General features: G+C 52.0%; 2 protein-coding genes, 2 long non-coding RNA genes and 1 pseudogene across 11 annotated transcripts in view; 2 read left to right on the top strand and 3 right to left on the bottom strand.

Annotated features, from left to right (window-relative positions):
* Positions 1–10,584, top strand: part of LOC144336692 (uncharacterized) — a 48,541-nt gene extending 37,957 nt beyond the window's left edge. Inside the window, exon 2 of the long non-coding RNA XR_013409014.1 lies at positions 10,494–10,584. This is a non-coding gene — a long non-coding RNA (uncharacterized LOC144336692). The remainder of the gene's footprint in view (positions 1–10,493) is intronic.
* The window catches only part of SYCE2 (synaptonemal complex central element protein 2), a 20,226-nt gene extending 9,642 nt beyond the window's left edge, over positions 1–10,584 (top strand). The window contains exons 3-6 of one of the 2 annotated variants that reach the window (XM_015123043.3): positions 5,275–5,449; positions 9,011–9,199; positions 9,557–9,670; positions 10,280–10,584. In XM_015123043.3, coding sequence (XP_014978529.1) covers positions 5,275–5,449; positions 9,011–9,199; positions 9,557–9,670; positions 10,280–10,324 — 523 coding nt within the window. In that variant the 3' untranslated portion in view covers positions 10,325–10,584. The remainder of the gene's footprint in view (positions 1–5,274; positions 5,450–9,010; positions 9,200–9,556; positions 9,671–10,279) is intronic. The other variant, XM_028839008.2, reaches the window with a different exon arrangement.
* On the bottom strand, positions 8,126–9,223 carry LOC144336750 (uncharacterized). Its single transcript, XR_013409074.1, has 2 exons — positions 8,992–9,223; positions 8,126–8,582 (listed from the first exon to the last, which is right to left on the bottom strand). It is a non-coding gene; the product is annotated as an uncharacterized LOC144336750 (long non-coding RNA).
* GCDH (glutaryl-CoA dehydrogenase) lies at positions 9,705–20,065 on the bottom strand. 7 transcript variants are annotated; one of them, XR_013408987.1, is made up of 12 exons: positions 19,951–20,065; positions 19,759–19,883; positions 19,631–19,666; positions 19,172–19,315; positions 18,969–19,031; positions 16,912–17,082; positions 14,155–14,284; positions 13,855–14,071; positions 13,228–13,379; positions 12,862–13,114; positions 12,427–12,587; positions 9,705–10,198 (listed from the first exon to the last, which is right to left on the bottom strand). XR_013408987.1 is itself a non-coding variant. In XM_001110430.5 (12 exons), the coding sequence occupies exons 2-12, from the start codon at positions 19,847–19,849 to the stop codon at positions 10,125–10,127; spliced, it is 1,317 nt and encodes a 438-aa protein (XP_001110430.2). In that variant the 5' UTR covers positions 19,850–19,883; positions 19,951–20,065; the 3' UTR covers positions 9,705–10,124. The 7 variants fall into 7 exon arrangements, 5 of the variants coding, with proteins under 5 accessions (XP_001110430.2, XP_077833956.1, XP_077833957.1 ...); XR_013408988.1 differs by having other exon boundaries at positions 12,862–13,111; XM_001110430.5 differs by having other exon boundaries at positions 12,862–12,987; positions 13,276–13,379.
* On the bottom strand, positions 15,263–16,185 carry LOC717047 (small ribosomal subunit protein eS6 pseudogene; annotated as a pseudogene).

The raw sequence follows: 20,065 nt of genomic DNA, 5'->3' as shown, positions 1-20,065 counted from the left end.
AGACTACAGGGAAGGCCAAGGTGTAGACAGTGAGACCGTAGGTGCTGTGTGCACCGAATCCAGCAAAGGAACACTTTCCGGAGGAGACAGGACGTAGGTGGGAAAGGGGACTGTTCAGGGATCCCATGCTACGGGAATGAATGCCTTTGGAGAGTAACAGCCTGTGCACTGTGGAATGGTGGCTGGAATATTAGCTGCAGGGGCCAGCAGGGAGGAGGCATGGAGGCCTCACTGCAGAGCAAGTGTGTGATTGAGGGTGTCTGGGAAGAAGACAGCAGAGGCCCAAGCACAGACCCCTGGGATACCACATGTCAGGAGTAGCAGGGAAGGGTGGTCAGCAGTGCTGGCTGCTGCCAAGAGGTCAGCATGTTGGTCTGAGATGTCTACCGCTGTAACCACAAGGTCATGGGGACTGGTAGGAACTGTTTCATTTGAGAACCGGGGTAGGAATCTGATTGCAATGGACTGAAAAGTGAATGAGGGGTAAGAAAATAAGCCCAGGATGGCTGGGTGTGGTGGCTCATGCCTGTAATCTCAGCACTTTGGGAGGCTGAGGCGGGTGGATCACGAGGTCAGTAAGCCGAGATCGCGCCGCTGCACTCCAGCCTGAGCAACAGAGCGAGACTCCGTCTCAAAAAAAAAATAGAAAAAGAAAAAGAAAAGAAAAGCAGCCCAGGGTGAGACCCTCCTCTCTCTTTAAAAAAAAAAAAAAAAAGGCCGTGCACAGTGGCTCATGCCTGTAATCCCAGCACTTTGGGAGGCTGAGGATCACGAGGTCAGGAGATCGAGACCATCTTGGCTAACACGATGAAACCCCGTCTCTACTAAAAATTAGCCGGGCGTGGTGGTGGGCGCCTGTAGTCCCAGCTACTTGGGAGGCTAAGGCAGGAGAATGGCGTGAACCCGGGAGGCAGAGTTTGCAGTGAGCCGAGATCACGCCACTGCACTTCAGCCTGGGCGACAGAGCGAGACTCCGTCTGAAAAAAAAAAAAAGCCCAGAAAGTGTAAGCAGCTCCTTCTAGAACCCTGGCCTTGATGGGGAGGGAAGAGGGAGGTGGTTGGCTGGGGGAGACTGGGTGGGAAGGGAGGGATGTATTTGTGTGTTGTGGTTGTTTTGTTTGAAACAGGGTCACCCTCTGTCACTCAGGCTGGAGTGCAGTGGCGTCATGTCACCTAGGCTCCAGTGCAGTGCCATGATCAAGCTCACTGTAGCCTCCACTGCTGGGCTCAAGTGATCCTCTCACTTCAGCCTCCTAAGTAGCTGAGACTACAAGTGCACGCCACCACACCCAGCTAATTTTTGTGTTTTTCGTAGAGATGGGGTTTTGCCATGCTGCCCAGGCTGGTCTCAAAACCCTGAGCTCACGATTCACCTGCCTTAGCCCCTCAAAGTGCTGCTATTATAGGCATGAGCCCACTGTGCCTGGTTCAGATAGCTGAAAATTATTATTATTATTTATTTATTTTTTGAGACGGAGTCTCGCTGTGTCTCCCAGGCTGGAGTGCAGTGGCCTGATCTCCGCTCACTGCAAGCTCTGCCTCCTGGGTTCACGCCATTCTCCCGCCTCAGCCTCCCAAGTAGCTGAGACTACAGGCACCCGCCACCACGCCTGGCTAGTTTTTTTTTGTATTTTTAGTAGAGACGGGGTTTCACCATGTTAGCCAGGATAGTCTCGATCTCCTGACCTCGTGATCCACCCGCCTCGGCCTCCCAAAGTGCTGGGATTACAGGCTTGAGCCACCGCACCCGGCCTATTTTTCTTTATTTTATATTTTTGAGACGGAGTCTTGCTCTGTTGCCCAGGCTAGTGTGCAGTGCCACAATCTCGGCTCACTGCAACCTCTGCCTCCCAGGTTCAAGCGATCCTCCTGCCTCAGCATGCCTAGTAGCTGGGATTACAGACACATGCCACCATGCCCGGGTAATTTTTGAATTTTTAGTAGAGACGGGGTTTCACCATGTTGGCCAGGCTGGTCTCAAACTCCTGACCTCAGGTGATCCACCAGCCTTGGCCTCCAAAAACGCTGGGATTACAGGCGTGAGCCACCATGTCTGGCCAAGATTTATTTTTCTAAGTAGTCAGTAACCTGCTTGTGGACACAGCTGACTTTAAGGTTTTGTGTGACCTGCTGCATTCAGGAACTGCTCTGTCCACACCTACAGGGCTTGGCCTTTCAGAGCTGGAGGACCTCAGAGGCCGACAAGGAAATGTAAGATCCAGGAGGGGAGTGGCGCCTGAGTGCCTTAGTAGGAAGCAGGATACCAGCTGGGAAGTCAGGCCTAGTGGGTACAAAGCCCAGCTCTACCACAGACTGTCCTCCACCTTGAGAAGGTGGTGTAACCACTCTAAGCCCATGTCCTCAGCCATAAAGTAAAGAGAACAGCAGACGACCCGAGTGAGGCTGCACGAAGAAAAGGCATGTGGCTTAGCTCAGTGCCGGGAACATGGCTGAGGAAATATTAGCTGTGACTCACAGGGGCAGCTCTACCTGGCCAGAACCACTAACTGATCAGACATCAAACAGGTCAAATAAACCAGAGAATCAGAAGAAGAAAAAATATGTCTTAATTTAAAATACTGGCCGGGCGCAGTGGCTCAAGCCTGTAATCCCAGCACTTTGGGAGGCCGAGACGGGCGGATCACGAGGTCAGGAGTTCGAGACCATCCTGGCTAACACGGTGAAACCCCGTCTCTACTAAAAAATACAAAAAACGGCCGGGCGCGGTGGCTCAAGCCTGTAATCCCAGCACTCTGGGAGGCCGAGGCGGGCGGATCACGAGGTCAGGAGATCGAGACCATCCTGGCTAACACGGTGAAACCCCGTCTCTACTAAAAAAAATACAAAAAACTAGCCAGGCGAGGTGGCGGGCGCCTGTAGTCCCAGCTATTCGGGAGGCTGAGGCAGGAGAATGGCGTAAACCTGGGAGGCGGAGCTTGCAGTGAGCTGAGATCCGGCCACTGCACTCCAACCCGGGCGACAGAGCGAGACTCCGTCTCAAAAAAAAAAAAAAAAAAAAAAAAAATACAAAAAACTAGCCGGGCGAGGTGGTGGGCGCCTGTAGTCCTGGCTACTCGGGAGGCTGAGGCAGGAGAATGGCGTAAAAACCCGGGAGGCGGAGCTTGCAGTGAGCTGAGATCCAGCCACTGCACTCCACCCTGGGCGACATAGCGAGACTCCGTCTCAAAAAAAAAATAAATAAAATAAAATAAAATAAAATAAAATACCAATGGGTTGCCTTATCAGATCACAGTATAAACTTCATTCACAATGCATTACCCACAATTTTCAGTTCTGTTTTAATTTATTTTAATTTAATTTAATTTAGTTTTGAGATGAAGTCTTGCTCTGTCGCCCAGGCTAGAGTGCAGTGGCACGATCTTGGCTCACAGCAGCCTCTGCCTCCCGGGTTCAAGCAATTCAACTACCTCAGCCTCCCGAGTAGCTGGGATAACAGGTGTCCGCCACTGTGCCCATCTAATTTTTTGTATTTTTAGTAGAGATGGGGTTTTACCATCTTGGCCAGGCTGGTCTCGAACTCCTGACCTTGTGATCCACCCACCTCGGCCTCCCAAAGTGCTGGGATTACAGGCTTGAGCCATCGTTCCTGGCCCCAGTTCTGTTTTTAAAGCAGAGAACAAAACCTTGGCAGAGCAATCTATATGCAGAATTTTTCTAGATTTTTATGATCTTTGCTTCAATTTTAGTCATCTCCCCCATACCCAACCGAAGTTCCATTTTATTACATTGAATATTATGAAGTTACATAACATTACATATTACTCAACATTTTTCATTCTGTTTAGCTTTTTAGACAGTTGTCACTCTTCTGCCACTATTTCACTGGTTAACACAATATTTGAATTATATCATTAGTTACATGTACAGCATGGGATCAACAACTTTTTGCGTGTGTGCACATTTCTTTAAATGCTCTTTAAATATAATTCAACATGTATTTACCTCACCTGGTGGGAGCAAGGAGGTGTAAGTACTCTGTAGCCCCAGGTGGTGAACATCACCCAGTAGGTTTGGAAAGGGATGCAGCAGGTTAATGACAGGACGGTCACTTAAGAAAGCATCAGGCTGGGTGCGGTGGCTCACCCCTGTAATCCCAGCACTTTGGGAGGCCGAGGCAGGAGGATCACTTGAGGTCAGGAGTTCGAGACCAGCCTGGCCAACATGGTGAAACCCTGTCTCTACTAAAAGTACAAAAATTAGCTGGGTGTGATGGTGTGCACCTGTAGTCCCAGCTACTCGGGAGGCTAAGGCAGGAGAATCGCTTGAACCCAGGAGGTGGAGGTTGCAGGAGATTGCTGATTACATCAGTCAGGCACAGTGGCTCATACCTGTAATCCCAACATTTTGGGAGGCCAGAAGTTTGAGAGCAGCCTGAACAACATAGTGAACCCCAGTCTCTATTTAAAAATTTTAAAAATTAGCTCTGCATGGTAGCACATGCTTGTAGTCCCACCTATTCAGGAGGCTGAGGTGGGAGGATCACTGGATCCTGCGAGGTTGACACTGCAGTGAGCTATGATTGTGCCATTGCACTCCAGCCTGAGCAACAGAGCAAGACCTGTCTCTATAAAAAAAAGGAAGAAAGAAAGCATTGATACTATTATTGGTATTCCAAAGAAGCGAGTTGGTGTCATAAAATAACAGTGGGCTTTGGGGTCAGACAGACCTCCTTGGTCTGGAACCTTGTGCATATTTAGTCGTGCGTCTTGGTCTGTTTTCTCAGCTATAAAATGCGGTGCCATTCTCATCATTCAGGGCATGTGTGTGAATGGAATAACCTAGGAAGCATGCCTCGTATCACCCATGGAAGGCAACAATGTGGGTCCCCTCCCACCATGTAGCTCTCTCAGATCAGCTAGTCTTGGAAGAGTCTGGTGCTGATCTCAGTGTCCTGTACTTTTTTTTTTTTTTTTTTGAGATGGAGTTTCGCTCTGTCACCCAGGCTGGAGTGCAGTGGCATGATCTTGGCTCACTGCAACTTCACCTCCTGGGTTCAAGCAATTCTCCTGCCTCAGCCTCCCAAGTAGCTGGGACTACAGGTACATGCCACTGTGCCGGGCTAATTTTTTGTTTTTTGTTTTTTTAGTAGAGACGAGGTTTCACCATGTTGCCAGGCTGGTCTCGAACTCCTGACCTTGTGATCCGCCCACCTCGGCCTACAAAGTGCTGAGATTACAGGTGTGAGCGACCGCACCCGGCCGCATCCTGTACTCTGTGAAGTCAGGTTTCTTGCCCTTGTGTCGCCATCTCCAGTGCCAGTTGCCAGCTGACAGTGCTGGAAGGGAAGTCGGGACTCTACTTCTCCTCTCTGGACTCAAGCATCGACATCCTGCAGAAGAGAGCCCAGGAGCTGATCGAAAACATCAACGAGAGCCGGCAAAAGGACCATGCGCTCATGACCAACTTCAGGAACAGCCTGAAGACCAAGGTGACAGACTTCACCCAGCGAGAGGGGGGATTCCTTATGCAAAAGGGGAGGGAATGAACCACTGATGAATGTCTGTTGTACACCAGGCACGGTGCTAGGCCATTCACACACAGCACAGGCGCTCCTCCATGTATGATGGGGCTACATCCCAATAATCCCATTGCAAGTTGAAAATGCTATAAGTGAAAAATGTAGTAAGTTGAACTGTAGTAAGTTGGGGACCATCTGTATCTCAATTTACCCTTAGAATAGTCCTACAGTGAAGAGATTGGACCCATTTTATAGATAAGGCTTGGAAATGAATGATTTGCCTGATGAGAGAGCCAGGCTGAAGGAGCAGGGCATTGGATACCCTCCTGCCTCCAACACCCAGCCCTCTTACTTCACACAAGGTCAAGCAGCTATGGGAGTAGGGGGTCAAGGCATAACTTGCATTGTCACAACCGTATGTCCAGCAGAAGCCATCGAATGGGCTGTGATGGGGCAGTGGAGGTTTTTCAACATGCCTGGGGCTTACGTCTTACAAAAGCTGGTGTGATGTTCAGGTCTTACATGAATGGTTGCGCCTGATGCCTGTTCAAAATATATAATGGGGGGACCAGGCACAGTGGCTCATGCCTGTAATCCCAGCACTTTGGAAGGCTGAGGCAGGTGGATCACTTGAGGCCAGGAGTTAAGAGACCAGGTTGGCCAACATGGTGAAACCACATCTCTACTAAAAATAGAAAAATTGGCTTGGTGCAGTCACTCTGCACTGCAGCCTGGGCCAGAGAACAAGATTTTGTCTCAAAAATAAATAAATAGGGGCCAGGTACAGTGGTTCACGCCTGTAATCCCAGCACTTTGGGAAGCTGAAGTGGGGGGATCACAAGGTCAGGAGATGGAGACCATCCTGGTCAACATGGTGAAACCCCGTCTCTACTAAAAATACAAAAATTAGCTGGGCCTGGTGGTGCGTGCCTGTAATGCCAGCTACTCGGGAGGATGAGGCAGGAGAATTGCTTGAACCTGGGAGGCGGAGGTTGAAGTGAGCTGAGATTGTGCCACTGCACTCCAGCCTGGTGACAGAGCGAGACTCCATCTCAAAAAAAAAAAAAAAAGAAGAAGAAGAAAAAGGAGACTGCTTCTTTCTTTCTGGTTTTCTTTTCTTTCTTTTTTTTTTTTGAGACAGTCTCGCTCTGTTGCACAGGCTGGAGTAGCGGCACGATCTTGGCTCACTGTCTCGAAAAAAAATTAGCCAGGCATGGTAGCACATGCCTATAGTTCCAGCAAACAAACAAAAAAATACATAATGGGTCATGTGAGTGGGACAGCTTGCTGATTCTAGGTGTCTTGATGACAGATTATTTTCTTTTTTCTTTTTTTTTTGAGACAAGACTTGCTGTTGCCCAGGCTGCAGTGCAGTGGTGGAATCATAGGTCACTGCAATCTTGATCTCCTGGGCTCAAGCAATCCTCATCTCAGCCTCTCGAGTAGCTTGAGACTATAGGTGTGCAACATCAAGCCCGGCTCACTTGTTTTATTGTATTGTATTGTTGTGTTGTGTTGTTGTGTTGTATTGTTGTGTTGTGTTGTGTTGATTTATAGTTTTAGAGGTGGTGTCTCACTCTATCGCCCAGGCTTAGAGAGCAGTGGCACGATCATAGCTCACTGGAGCCTCAAACTCCTGGGCTCAAGTGATCCTCCCACCTCTGCCTCTTAAGTAGCTGGGACTACAGGTGTGCACCACCTTGCCCAGCTAATTTTCTTTAAACATTTTTTTGTAGAGTTGGAATCTTGCTATGTTACCCAGGCTGGTCTTGAACTCCTCACCCCGCTGCCTTGGCCTCTAGTAGAAAAGATACAAAAACATTTATTTATTTATTTATTTTTTTGATACACCACCCAGAGGCCACTTTGTTGGATGCCTCTTCTATTCTGTGTACTTTCTTCCTAACCTGGCTGAGCTTGTCCTGTACAGTTCTGTGACATGCATCCCTAGGTGACACTGTCATCATCTGAACATCATAGAGTGAATTTACACAAACCTAGATGGTATAGTCTACTACACACCTAGGCTACGTGGAAGAGCCTATTGCTCCTAAGCTACAAACCTGCACACAGCTTGTTACCTGTTACCATACTGAATACTGTAGGCACTTATAACACGATGGTAAGTATTTGTGTATCTAAATATATCTAATCACAGAAAAGGTACAGTAAAAATATGGCATTATATTCTTATGGGCCATCATTGTATATACAGTCTGACATTGACCAAAATGTCAATATGTAGCACACGACTGTATATACTTTTGCCTGTTAAAAAAATTTAACAGGCCAGGTGCGGTGGCTCATGCCTGTAATCTCAGCACTTTGGGAGGCCGGGGGGTGGGGGTGGATCACCTAAGGTCAGGATTTTGAGACCAGCCTGGCTAACATGGTGAAACCCCATTTCTACTAAAAATATAAAAACTTAATTGGGCGTGGTGGCACTCACCTATAATCCCAGCTACTCGGGAGGCTGAGGCAGGAGAATCCCTTGAACCCAGGAGGCAGAGATTGCAGTGAGCTGAGATCATGCCATTGAACTCCAGCTTAGGCAACGAGAGTGAAACTCCGCCTCAAGAAAACAAGAAAATTTAACATATAGGCAATCTGACCCCCAGTCACTGCACTGGGTTTTAGTTTTTGGTGTTTTTCTTTTCTTTTTTTGAGGTAGGGTCACTCAGGCTGGAGTGCATTAGTGTGATCATGACTCACCGTAGCCTCTAACTCCTGGGCTCAACTGATCCTCCTGCAACAGCCTTCCGAGTAGCTGGGACTGCAGGTGCCCGTCACCTATGCCTTGCTAATTTTTTTTTTTTTTTTTGAGATGGACTTTCACTCTTGTTGCCCAGGTTGGAGTGCGATGGCATCATCTTGGCTTACTGCAACCTCCACCTCCCCAGTTCAAGCAATTCTCCTGCCTCAGCCTCCCAAGTAGCTGGAATTACAGGCGCATGCCACCATGCCCAGCTAGTTTTTATATTTTTAATAGAGATGGGTTTTCACCATGTTGGCCAGGCTGGTCTTGAATTCCTGGCCTCAAGTAATCCACCCACCTCGGCCTACCAAAGTGCTGGGATTACAGGCATGAGCCACCATGCCTGGCCTATTTTGCCATTTTCTTTCTTTTTTTTTTTTTTGGAGACGGAGTCTCACTCTTGTCCAGGCTGGAGTGCAGTGGTGGAATCTCGTCTCACTGCAACCTCCACCTCCTGGGTTGAAGTGATTCTCCTGCCTCAGCCTCCCGAATAGCTGGGATTACAGGCATGTGCCACCATGCCCAGCTAATTTTTGTATTTTTAGTAGAGACGGGGTTTCACCATGTTGGCCAGGCTGGTCTTAAACTCCTGACCTCAAGTGACCCACCCGCCTCTGCCTCCCAAAGTGCTGGGATTATAGGCGTGAGCCACCATGCCCGGCCTATTTTGCCATTTTCATAAGATAAATTACAGAAATCTAAGAAACCCACTTAACACATATGTCTTATGATACCTCTTGTTTGATTTTCCAAGAACACATCTTATTCTTTAAAAGGTTTCGGATCTGACAGAGAAATTAGAGGAGAGGATCTATCAGATTTATAATGACCACAACAAGATCATCCAGGAAAAGCTCCAAGAGTTCACCCAGAAAATGGCAAAGATCAGCCATTTGGAGACAGAGCTCAAACAAGTCTGCCACAGCGTGGAGACTGTGTACAAAGACCTGTGTCTCCAGCCTGAGGTATGAGGAAACTCACATGGGGGGCGCTGCCTGAGGAAGAGGACAGGGATGGCCCAGCCAAGAGTAAATGTGAACAGAAACCAGGCACCCAGCACTGACCCCACCAGGCCACAGTCCCTGCAAAGCCCCTGGTGCACTTACCATCTTGTTTGTGGTCCCCTATAACATGGTGTGTCTGAGCTGAGAAGCCAACCCGTTGTCATGTCCCACTGTTGTATGAGCAGCTCTGTGGTGACAGAAAGGACAAAGTCCCCTGCACCCCTGCCACTCAGAAATCATCCCCTCTGCCCACAGCCCTGAGCCCTGCAGCCCTGGCACAGCCTGTCACTGCTAACCTGGGTTTCTTTTTCACACCAGAGCCTAAGACTCAGACGGGGGCCAGACCACTCTAGGGGGAAGTCCCCACCACGTCCCAGCGACTCACAGCCCCCAGACGTGTTCGTTTCTTCCGTGGCTGAAACTACTTCTCAGGTGGTTACCAGTAAACTGGCCTGACACCTTGGGGTCAGATGTGCAGCTCTTTATTTTCCTCTCCCTCACTCCGCTCCAACACCCAGCATAAGGCACTACCCCCAGACGGGAGGGACGGAGGGCACACTGTGAACTCAGTGTGAGGGGTCGGCTGGAGCAGACGGAGTTGCTTCAATGTCACTCTCCTCTCAAGAAAAGCTGCTATTTCAGGGTAAATGGAGTCTGTTCTCATCCATGGTTAAAAGTGGATTGAGACGCTCTACAGAGAATTCCATCTTCTTTTTAAGGAACACATCCGAACGACTTCAAAGGGAAATTTTGATATTTAAAAATCAGTGTCTCTCACTTCCCACGCCATCCGCCACCTCCCTCTCAGAGCATGGCGCTCCTGCGGTCCAGCCAGGCCTCTCTCCAGAAAGGGGCTTCAGAGTTTTGGGCCCCTGATGGGACGGGCTCACTTGCTGGCTGTGAATGCCTGGATTCCCGTGATAGCTCTCCCAAGGATCAGGGCGTGAATGTCATGTGTACCTGGACAAGATTAATATAGAGTTGGTTTGGAGTCTTCACGGCTCACAACTTCCTTTAAAATGAATTTTCATGTCCCCCCAGGCCACTGCTTCAGAAGAACAGACCCACAGAGATGGTGAATGCTGACAGCTGCCGGGAGACTCACGCCTTAGTGACAGCCTCCAGAAGACTGTGAGGCCACCATTTGGGCCACACTGAGAAATTGTTTTTCATGGTTCTATAATGCATCTTGGCAGAAAAAAAAACAAAAACCCAAAGCTCCTTGTGCTGAACTCCCAAAACATAGCAAGTCCAGCCCCTGCCATGGGCCCAGCCTTCATGCTCCCCACCCTTGGCAAGTTCTCCTCACCCCCAGGCCCACAGTTTATTAAATGTTTGATTTTCAACCTGGCCACGCTTCCTTGCTGCAGAGGCTAAAAGCACCCCTGAGCTCCAGAGAAACACAGCAGGCCCTTTCTTACCCTTGGGAGGGACGGGAGGGACAGCACGTCGGAAAAGTAGTCACTTGCCTCAGCTGACCTCTGCCCACCTGAAGCCACCTCTCCCAGAGAAGAGGTCACTTCTCCCACACCTCACGCCCTGGTGTCTCATCCTTTGCTCCTCCCCAGCTCCATGGAGCAGAAGGCAAGATTGTAGCCTCCTTTTTAGAGCCAATTCTGTTTACTTCCTAAAGTACAAACCTATTTTTTTTTTGTTTTGTTTTTGAGACGGAGTCTCGTTCTGTTGCCCAGGCTAGAGTGCAGTGGCGCGATCTCGGCTCACTGCAAGCTCCGCCTCCCAGGTTCATGCCCTTCTCCTGCCTCAGCCTCCTGAGAAGCTGGGACTACAGGCGCCCACCACCACGCCCGGCTAATTTTTTGTATTTTTAGCAGAGACGGGGTTTCACTGTGTTAGCCAGGATGGTCTTGATCTGACCTTGTGATCTGCCCGCCTCGGCGTCCCAAAGTGCTGGGATTACAGGCTTGAGCCACTGCGCCCGGCCTTTGTTTCTGTTCTTTTTGAGACAGTCTCACTCTGTCACCCAGGCTGGAGTGCAGTTGCACAGTGATCATTGCTCATTGTAAATTCTAACTCCTGGACTCAAGCAATCCTCGCACCTTAGCCTCCAAAGTGCTGGGATTACATGTGTGAGCCACTGCGCCCAGCCTGTAAAGCACCAAATCTGACTCATGCCATCTCTGCATAAAACCCTCTCACGGCGCCCTCTGCTTGTCCTCAAGGTCATTCTCACACTTGTAGGATCCCCCCACCCACCAGCTGCCAGATAGAGATAAGATCTGGGGCTGTGGCGCAGGGAAGGCACCCCTTCTGCATTTGCTGTCCTCTGTCTGGAAGCCTGTCTGCCGGCGGGGGGGTCCTCATACCTCCCTCTGTTCCTGCATAGTGCACACTGGGTTTGCACTTTATTTTTTTTAAGTATCTTTTTCCACATCTGTCTTCCCACCAAGCAAGGGGTTCTGGGCCGCCATGTAAATCACCATCAGTTGCAGGGTGCAAACACCGTCATCTGAAGATGACTTTTGTCTCTTAACATAAAATGGAGCATTGAGTCCTGCGTGTAGCTTCGCTCACACCCACCAGCCTGCTAGGAGTTGGGCCTCATCCCTGGGCTGCCTTCGGAGCTTACCTGTCTCAGGAACATTCCTCATCCCCAGCATGTGGGAGAAAGAGCTGGGAGCCCAGGCCGGGCGCGGTGGCTCAAGCCTGTAATCCCAGCACTTTGGGAGGCCGAGACGGGCGGATCACGAGGTCAGGAGATCGAGACCATCCTGGCTAACACGGTGAAACCCCGTCTCTACTAAAAATACAAAAAACTAGCCGGGCGAGGTGGCGGCGCCTGTAGTCCCAGCTACTCGGGAGGCTGAGGCAGGAGAATGGCGTGAACCCGGGAGGCGGAGCTTGCAGTGAGCTGAGATCCGGCCACTGCACTCCAGCCCGGGCGGCAGAGCGAGACTCCGTCTCAAAAAAAAAAAAAAAAAAAAAAAAAAAAGAGCTGGGAGCCCCTTGCAAGGCATGATGGGGCCTCCATGTGGTGCATGAAGCACTTCACTTCCACAGTCCCCGTGTAAGCAACTCCAGATGAGGGACAGAGGGGTGAGGCTCGCCCCAGGTCACACTGTCACTTAGTGATAGGTGGAGTCAGACTCAGGCCTGTCCCCGTACCACCTCGCTGTACCCCCACCCCAGACACTGAGGCTGCAGTGAGCCCTCTGAGGTCCAGCTCCCACCTTCATAGGTGTTCACAGCCTCCAAGTTCATGGCGTGCCGGATCACGTGATACTCGTCAGAAATCCCATTCCCCCCCAGCATGTCTCGGGCCTGGCGGGCGATGTCCAGGGCTTTCCCACAGTTATTCCTCTTCAGCAGAGAGACCATCTCGGGGGCAGCCCTGGGAGCAGCATATGAGGGTAACAAGGACTGGGGATCCTGGCATCCCGATGCCCCAAGCAAACCTAGCCCGGGGTGGGGATTCCCTGATGCAGCCAAGCTCCCAATGAGGGACCAGTGGGGCTGTCCTCAGCCCAGCCCATCAAAGACAAGAGGGAGAGCAGAAAGTTCAGGTCCCCGGGGCCACCAGGCAGAAAGGACCTTTCTCTCCAGGAAAGACACAAGGTCCTCCACCCACAGCTGCCGTCCCCCAACCCCCGCCACACAACCCCTACTTGTCCTGGTCCTTCAAGCGGCCGAGCTGCAGGCAGGCGTGAAGGCCCAGGGTAATCTCAGTGAGCATGTCTGCCAGCTTCTTCTGAATCAGCTGGTTCCTGGCCAGCGGGACACCAAACTGCATCCTACAGGGGCAATGGCAGGGTAAGGGTGAGGGGAGGTCCACTCTCCCACCCCGTCCCTGTCCTGGGGCCCCCTGCTCTAGGAAGCCTCCCAGGCTGCCTCAGTGCCCCCGAGCTCGCCCTGGCCCTGCTGTTGACTCAGCCCATGACTGCTCAGAAGGATGTCACTGGTCATTCCAGAGCAAGGAACTCAGGCCTGGTGGGTGGGGGCTGGGGAGTCACCCATGGGGTAGAGAATGAAACCCAAGCTGCCCCACAACCCCAGGGGATCTCACTGCAGCCCCCACACACCTGTCCAGGGCGTACTGCCGTGCCGTGTGCAAGCAGAACTCCGAAGCTCCGAGCACACCCCACGCGATGCCGTACCGGGCGTTGTTCAGGCAGCCGAAGGGACCCTGTAGGGTTGAGATGGCACCTCAGCCCCACCCAAGAGACACCAAGAGTGCCTATGTAGAACCAACTCTGAAGCAGGGAAAGCCTCCTCCCCAGCCACCCCACGCAGGGGGTTCACATCACAGATGGCTCTGGCACCGACGCTCGGTGCCTGCTCACTTGGTTTGCACACAGTCCCACCCAGCCTGGGATCTGGGTTCCATGCTCAAAGCTAGGAGGCTGATGGATGCCAGAAGAAGCACTGTGAGTCAAACGACTGAGCTGGTTCAGGCCCATGTGTCCCGGGCAGAGCCGGGATGAGCGAGACGGTCACCAAACAGGGGCAGTTTTCAGCACATCAGTGAGTCCGGCTGAGTAAGAATCACCGCTGTGTGGGCTCCACAGGAACAGGGAGCTGTGTCCCCAGCACGGAGCCTGCCTGACAAAGCCGCACCCGCAGGTGACCCAACACCCATTCCCAAAGTGGCTGCCACTCACCCCCAGGCTGGATGCACCAGGGAGCATGTTCTCCTCTGGCACCTCCACGCCATCCATGATGATCATGCCTGTGGCTGAGGCCCGCAGCGAGAACTTGCCCTGGATCCTGGGGGCCGAGAGACCTCGCATCCCCTTCTCCAGCAGGAAGCCCCGAATGCGGCCATCTTCACACCGAGCCCACACTACAAACAGGTCGGCCATAGGCGAGTTGGTGATCCTGGGGATGGAACAGTCGGTGAGGGGTCTGACCAGCGTCCCTTTGCCCCTGTTCACCGCCTGCCCACTGCCTAGACCCCTTACCAGGTCTTGGTCCCGTTGAGGGTGTAGCTCTTGTTGGATGAGTTGTAGCGGGCTCTGGTCTCCATGCTGCTGGGATCACTTCCGCTGTTGGGCTCTGTGAGCCCGAAGCAGCCCAGGAGCTCTCCCTTGGCTGCAGGCACAAGACAAGGTCACATGGCTGCCTGCTCCCCAATACATCCCCTCACTCAAAAATTATCCTTGTGGCAGGACGCAATGGCTCACGCCTGTAATCCCAGCACTTTGGGAGGCCGAGGCGGGTGGATCAATTGAGGTCAGGAGTTCGAGACCAGCCTGGCCAACATGGGGAAACCCCATCTCTACTAAAAATACAAAAAAAAAAAAAAATAGCCAGATGTGGTGGCTTGTGCCTGTAATCCCAGCATTCAGGAGACTGAGGCAGGAGAATGGCTTGAACCTGGGCAGGAGAGGTTGCAGTGAGCCAAGATTATGCCACTGCACTACAGCCTGGGCAACAGAGAAAGACTCCATCTCAAAAAAAGAAAAAAAATCCAGCCTGACCAACATGGTGATACCCCATCTCTACTAAAAATACAAAAAATTAAACCAGGCGAGGTGGCTCACACACGTAATCCCAGCACTTTGGGAGGCCGAGGCGGGTGGATCACTTGAGGTCAGGAGTTTGAGACCAGCCCGGCCAACATGGTGAAACCTCATCTCTACTAAAAATACAAAAATTAGCCAGGCATGGGTAGCAAGCACCTATAATCCCAGTTACTCAGGAGGCTAAGGCATGGGAATTGCTTGAACTGGGGAGCCAGAGGTGGCAGTGAGCAAAGATGGTACCACTGCACTCCAGCCTGGGGGACAGAGCAAGACTCTGTCTCAAAAAAGAAAAAAAATTACCCTTGCCCCTGAGTCAGGCCTCATAACTAAGTTAGGTCTGGCCCTGCTGTCAGGAGATAGGTTACCCCAAAGTCATGATCACAATGTCAAGATGAGGAGGGGAACCCAGGGAGTCAGGAAGGAGTTGGCCAAACTGGAAGGGCGTGAGGAGTTAAGCAGGAGGAGGCTGTGGGGAACAGCAGTGCCAGGAGAGGGAACAGATGTGCAAAGGACTGGCGGTACTTCTGGAGAATTTCCAGGAGCTAAGTCTGGCTGGGAGGAGCACGTGAGTGGCCAGAGAAGAGGTGGGAAGGTCAGCAGAGGCCTGGTTACATAGAGCCTTGTGGGTTTTTTTGTTTGTTTGTTTTGTGAATCTGATCTTATTTATTACTCAAAAAATCTTACTTCTGACTGGATTCAGACTTAGAAGTAGAAGCTCGCAGAGAGGACAGTCTGCGTCTCTTTGCGATTTGTCCCTGGTGCTTCTCCTTAGCCTCCTTCTTGGCCAAAAGTTTAGCATATTCTGCAGCCTCTTCCTTATTTTTCTTAGTACACTGCTTCTTCCGAGCAATACACTGCTGTTTATGCTGCAGGACATGTAGAGTAACAAGACGCTGAATCTTGGGTGCTTTGGTCCTAGGTTTCTTATCTTCTTTGTTTAAAGGCTTTCTTACAACATACTGGCAGACATCATCTTATTTAGAGAGATTGAAAAGTTTACAGATTCTGCTAGCTATACTGGGCCCCAGGCAATGAGACACTGTAGTATGAGTCCAGGAACATCCTTCTCTCCTTTTTGTTTTTTAAAATAACCAAGTTGAGAATGCTCAGATTGGTATCCACAATGCAACCACGAACTGATTTTCTCTTTCTTTCTCCAGTTCTCCTTGGTCTGTAACAGGAATGCCCCTTACTCAGTAGCAGGTGGACACGTCCGTGGGTCAAGACACCCTGCTTCATGCGGAAACCTTGTTTTGTTGTTCCCACCACTGATTCGGACCACATAACCCTTCCATTCTTCACCCAGAGCGTCAGCAGCAACTTCTGTGGCCATATGCCTCTCCTAAACAGTACAAAGTTTGCGTTCATCGTCCACTTCAATGAGTTTCTGGCAGCCAGTGGCTGGGAAGGAGATGTTCAGCTTCATCATGAAGCAGCTGAACGCCTCCGAGGCGCCATGGAAAAGAGGGTCAACGTCCGCTTAGCTCAGGCCACATAAGCACTTTCCTTTTTTCTTTTTTTTTTTGAGACGGAGTCTCGCTCTGTCGCCCAGGCTGGAGTGCAGTGGCGCAATCTCGGCTCACTGCAAGCTCCGCCTCCTGGGTTCACGCCATTCTCCTGCCTCAGCCTCCTGAGTAGCTGGGACTACAGGCGCCCGCCACCACACCTGGCTAATTTTTTGTATTTTTAGTAGAGACGGGGTTTCACCGTGGTCTCGATCCCCTGACCTTGTGATCCGCCTGCCTCAGCCTCCCAAAGTGCTGGGATTACAGGCGTGAGCCACCGCGCCTGGCCCTTTTTTTGTTTTTTAATAGACATGGGGTCTCCTTACGTTGCCCAGCTGGTCTCGAACTCTTGGGCTCAAGGGATTTTCTCACTTCACCCTCCCAAAGTGCTGGGATTATGGTGTGAGCCACTGCACATGGCCAGCAGGGACCTGGTGGACTTTACACTTTGGGCTGGGCTGGGGAACATAGAAAGCGTAGGGAGATGATGGTGGTCACAGAGGGGGACAATCAGGCTGGCCAGGGATCAGATCTCTAGGTGAAGCCCAGGGTCTGGCAGGGGGTCCAGGTGGCCACTTATGCTATCTTTGAGATAGGGACAGAATAGATTCAGGGGACAGCCCCACCCTTGAGTTCCAGACCTCAGGGACTATCTTCCTTCCACCAGGCCCCATGGCCAGCCACTCACCCAGCCGGGGCAGGTACTTCTGCCGCTGTTCCTCGCTGCCATAGGCATAGATGGGGTGCATGACGAGGGAAGACTGGACACTCATCGCCGACCTGTAGCCACTATCCACCCGCTCCAGCTCTCGGGCCAGGAGCCCATAGGCCACAGACGAAACCCCAGCACAGCCATATCCTGGTGGCAGTAGGAGGGGAAAGCAGGACAATAGAGAACACCGCCCTGCCCAGCTAGGACCCAAGAGACAGGGCGGGATAGGGACACACAAGGAGGCAGGCACCAAGCTGGCCCTAGCTGAGGTTTATTCATTTCATCTCCATAGCCACTTTCAGAGGGTGGGACAACAGCCCCACTTTACAGACTGGGAAATTGTGGCTTAGGGAAAGAAGGGGGCTTTCAGTAAGGCAGGAGGATCGCTTGAGACCAGCCTGGGCAACATAGTGAGACCCTGTCTCTAAAAAAAGAAACAAAGGGGCCGGGCATGGTGGTTCAAGCTTATAATCCCAGCACTTTGGGAGGTCCAGGCGGGTGGATCATCCGAGGTCAGGAGTTCAAGACCAGCCTGGCCAACATGGTGAAATTCCATTTCTATTAAAAATAAAAAATTACCATCCTGGCTAACACGGTGAAACCCCGTCTCTACTAAAAAATACAAAAAACTAGCCAGGCGAGGTGGCTGGCGCCTGTAGTCCCAGCTACTCGGGAGGCTGAGGCAGGAGAATAGCGTAAACCCGGGAGGCGGAGCTTGCAGTGAGCTGAGATCCGGCCACTGCACTCCAGTCTGGGCGACAGAGCGAGACTCCGTCTCAAAAAAAAAAAAAAAAATTAGCTAGGCATGGGGGTGCGCCCCTGTAATCCCAGCTACTTAGGAGGCTGAGGTGGCAGAAGTGCTTGAACCTGGGAGGAGGAAACTGCAGTGAGCCAAGATCATACCACTGTAATCCAGTAATCCAGCCTGGGTAACAGAGCGAGACTCCATCTCAAAAAAAAAAAAGAAAAAGAAAAGGGCCGGGCAACGGTGGCTCACACCTGTAATCCCAGCACTTTGGGAGGCTGAGGCAGGTGGATCACCTGAGGTCAGGAGTTCGAGACTAGCCTGGCAAACATGGTGAAACCCCGTCTCTACTAAAAATACAAAAATTGGCCAGGCGCGGTGGCTCAAGTCTGTAATCCCAGCACTTTGGGAGGCCGAGACGGGCGGATCACGAGGTCAGGAGACTGAGACCATCCTGGCTAACACGGTGAAACCCCGTCTCTACTAAAAAATACAAAAAACCAGCCGGGCGAGGTGGCGGGCGTCTGTAGTCCCAGCTACTCGGGAGGCTTAGGCAGGAGAATGGCGTAAACCCGGGAGGCGGAGCTTGCAGTGAGCTGAGATCCAGCCACTGCACTCTACCCTGGGCAACAGAGGGAGACTCCGTCTCAAAAAAAAAAACAAAAAACAAAAACAAAAATTAGCCAGGCGTGGTGGTGGACGCCTTTAATCCCAGCTACTCGGGAGCCTGAGGCAAGAGAATCACTTAAACTCGGGAGGTGGAGGCTGCAGTGAGCCAAAATCTCACCACTGCACTCCAGTCAGGGCAACAAGAGCAAAACTCTGTCTCAAAAAAAAAAGGCTGAATGCGGTAGCTCATGCCTATAATCCCAGCACTTTAGGAGGCTGAGGTGGGTAGATCACCTGAGGTCAGGAGTTTGAGACCAGCCTGGCCAACATGGTGAAACCGTGTCTCTACTAAAAATACAAAAATTAGCCAGGCATGGTGGCAGGTGCCTGTAATCCCAGCTACTAGAAGGGCTGAGGCAGGAGAATCGCTTGAGCCTGGGAGGCGGAGTTTGCAGTGAGCCAAGATAGTGCCACTGCACTCCAGCCTCGGCAACAGAGGGAGACTCCAGGGGAGAAAAAAAAAAAAAAAAAAGACAGGAAAGAAAAGGAAAGGAAAAGAAAGAGAAAGAAGGGAAGGACGGAGGGAGGAGGAGGGAAGGAGGGCGGGAGGGAGGGAAGGAGGAAGAAGCTTTCAGAATACAGAGGGGTCTGCAGTGTGTGGAGAGACACTTGTTCCTACCTTTGATGGTGGGGCCCAGCACACCCAACTCCCCCATCTCCGAAATGATCTCCCGATGAAAAACTGCAAAGGGACAAGTGCCCAAATTCAGGCCCAGCCGTAGGCCACAGGAAGCCCCAGCCCCAAGGACAAGGGGGCCTTGAGGCAGGGTGGCTGTGGCTCCAGGGGGAGGAGCAGCCTCAGGGCACCACCAGCCCGCCCACCTTCGTTGCGATTGGCCAACAGGATGCGAGGCATGAGTCTCTCCTGGCAGTAGGTGCGAAAGGTGTCCCTGATGAGGATCTCATCTGTGGTCAGCTGTTCCTCCAGCACCAGCGGGTCCCGCCAGTCAAACTCGGGACGCGAGGCTGGGAAGGGGAGAAGGAATTCGCTTCGGTCCAGTCCGCCCGATCACTGTGCCCTCCCTTCTCGGACCCTCATCAGCCCTACCGCTCCACACCCGTGTCGCCTCCCGGGTACTGCGAGCTGCAAACGAGACTGACCAGGTGAACTTTCTCCGGCCCCGCAGGCACAGTGCACTCACTGCCTTAGTGCCTCTGACCCTGGCCACGACCCTGCCACCCTGCTTGGGCAGCCCTCGGATTCTGGGACCAGAGTCCACCTAGGGCAGACAGACAGCTGAACAGGGGCAGCAGACACACGGCGCGACCAGAGGTCCTTACACTTGGCCAGTTGGCTCTGTGTCCTCCCGCCTTTCTCTGCAAGCACAGAACGGGAAAGTCAACCCCGGAAAGTCCCTAAGCCCCCAGTTCCTCACTCCTTCCCTCCACACTCCCGACCCCGCACTGACCGGTCTGCGCCGCCGACGAGACCCACGTGCGAAAGACGCGCAGGCCGGGAACGCGGCTCAGCAGCTGCACGGAGACGCCTCTCAGGGCCATGCTCTCTCAAAGCGAGCGGAGCAACGACGGCGACCTACAGGAACCGGGGTGTCACAGCGAGCTCCTCTCACCCACGGCTGGAGCCACCTCACCTTCCTTACCTGGTACCTCCCAGCTCACTGCCGAGGCTAGAGTGCAACTGACGCAGGCCTTTGACCTCAGCAAAAAGTGGGAGGAGCGGAGGCCGAGTGAGGCTTTTCATTGGTTCCTCGTAGA

This window comes from Macaca mulatta, chromosome 19 (genome assembly GCF_049350105.2).
Source record: "Macaca mulatta isolate MMU2019108-1 chromosome 19, T2T-MMU8v2.0, whole genome shotgun sequence".
In the NCBI taxonomy this organism is placed as follows: Eukaryota; Metazoa; Chordata; class Mammalia; order Primates; family Cercopithecidae; genus Macaca; species Macaca mulatta.
Note: the sequence above shows the minus strand (reverse complement) of the source record. Positions and strands in the feature narration are given on the sequence as shown.

Excerpts from the sequence above, each read along its gene's own strand:
- GCDH (XM_001110430.5), bottom strand. The coding sequence starts at position 19,849 with ATGGCCCTGAGAGGCGTCTCCGTGCAGCTGCTGAGCCGCGTTCCCGGC. Across the intron at positions 14,285-16,911 it reads GAAGTACCTGCCCCGGCTGG|CCAAGGGAGAGCTCCTGGGC; the intron begins GTGAGTGGCTGG and ends TTGTGCCTGCAG. Across the intron at positions 12,988-13,275 it reads CGGCAGTACGCCCTGGACAG|GATGCAGTTTGGTGTCCCGC; the intron begins GTGTGTGGGGGC and ends TTGCCCCTGTAG.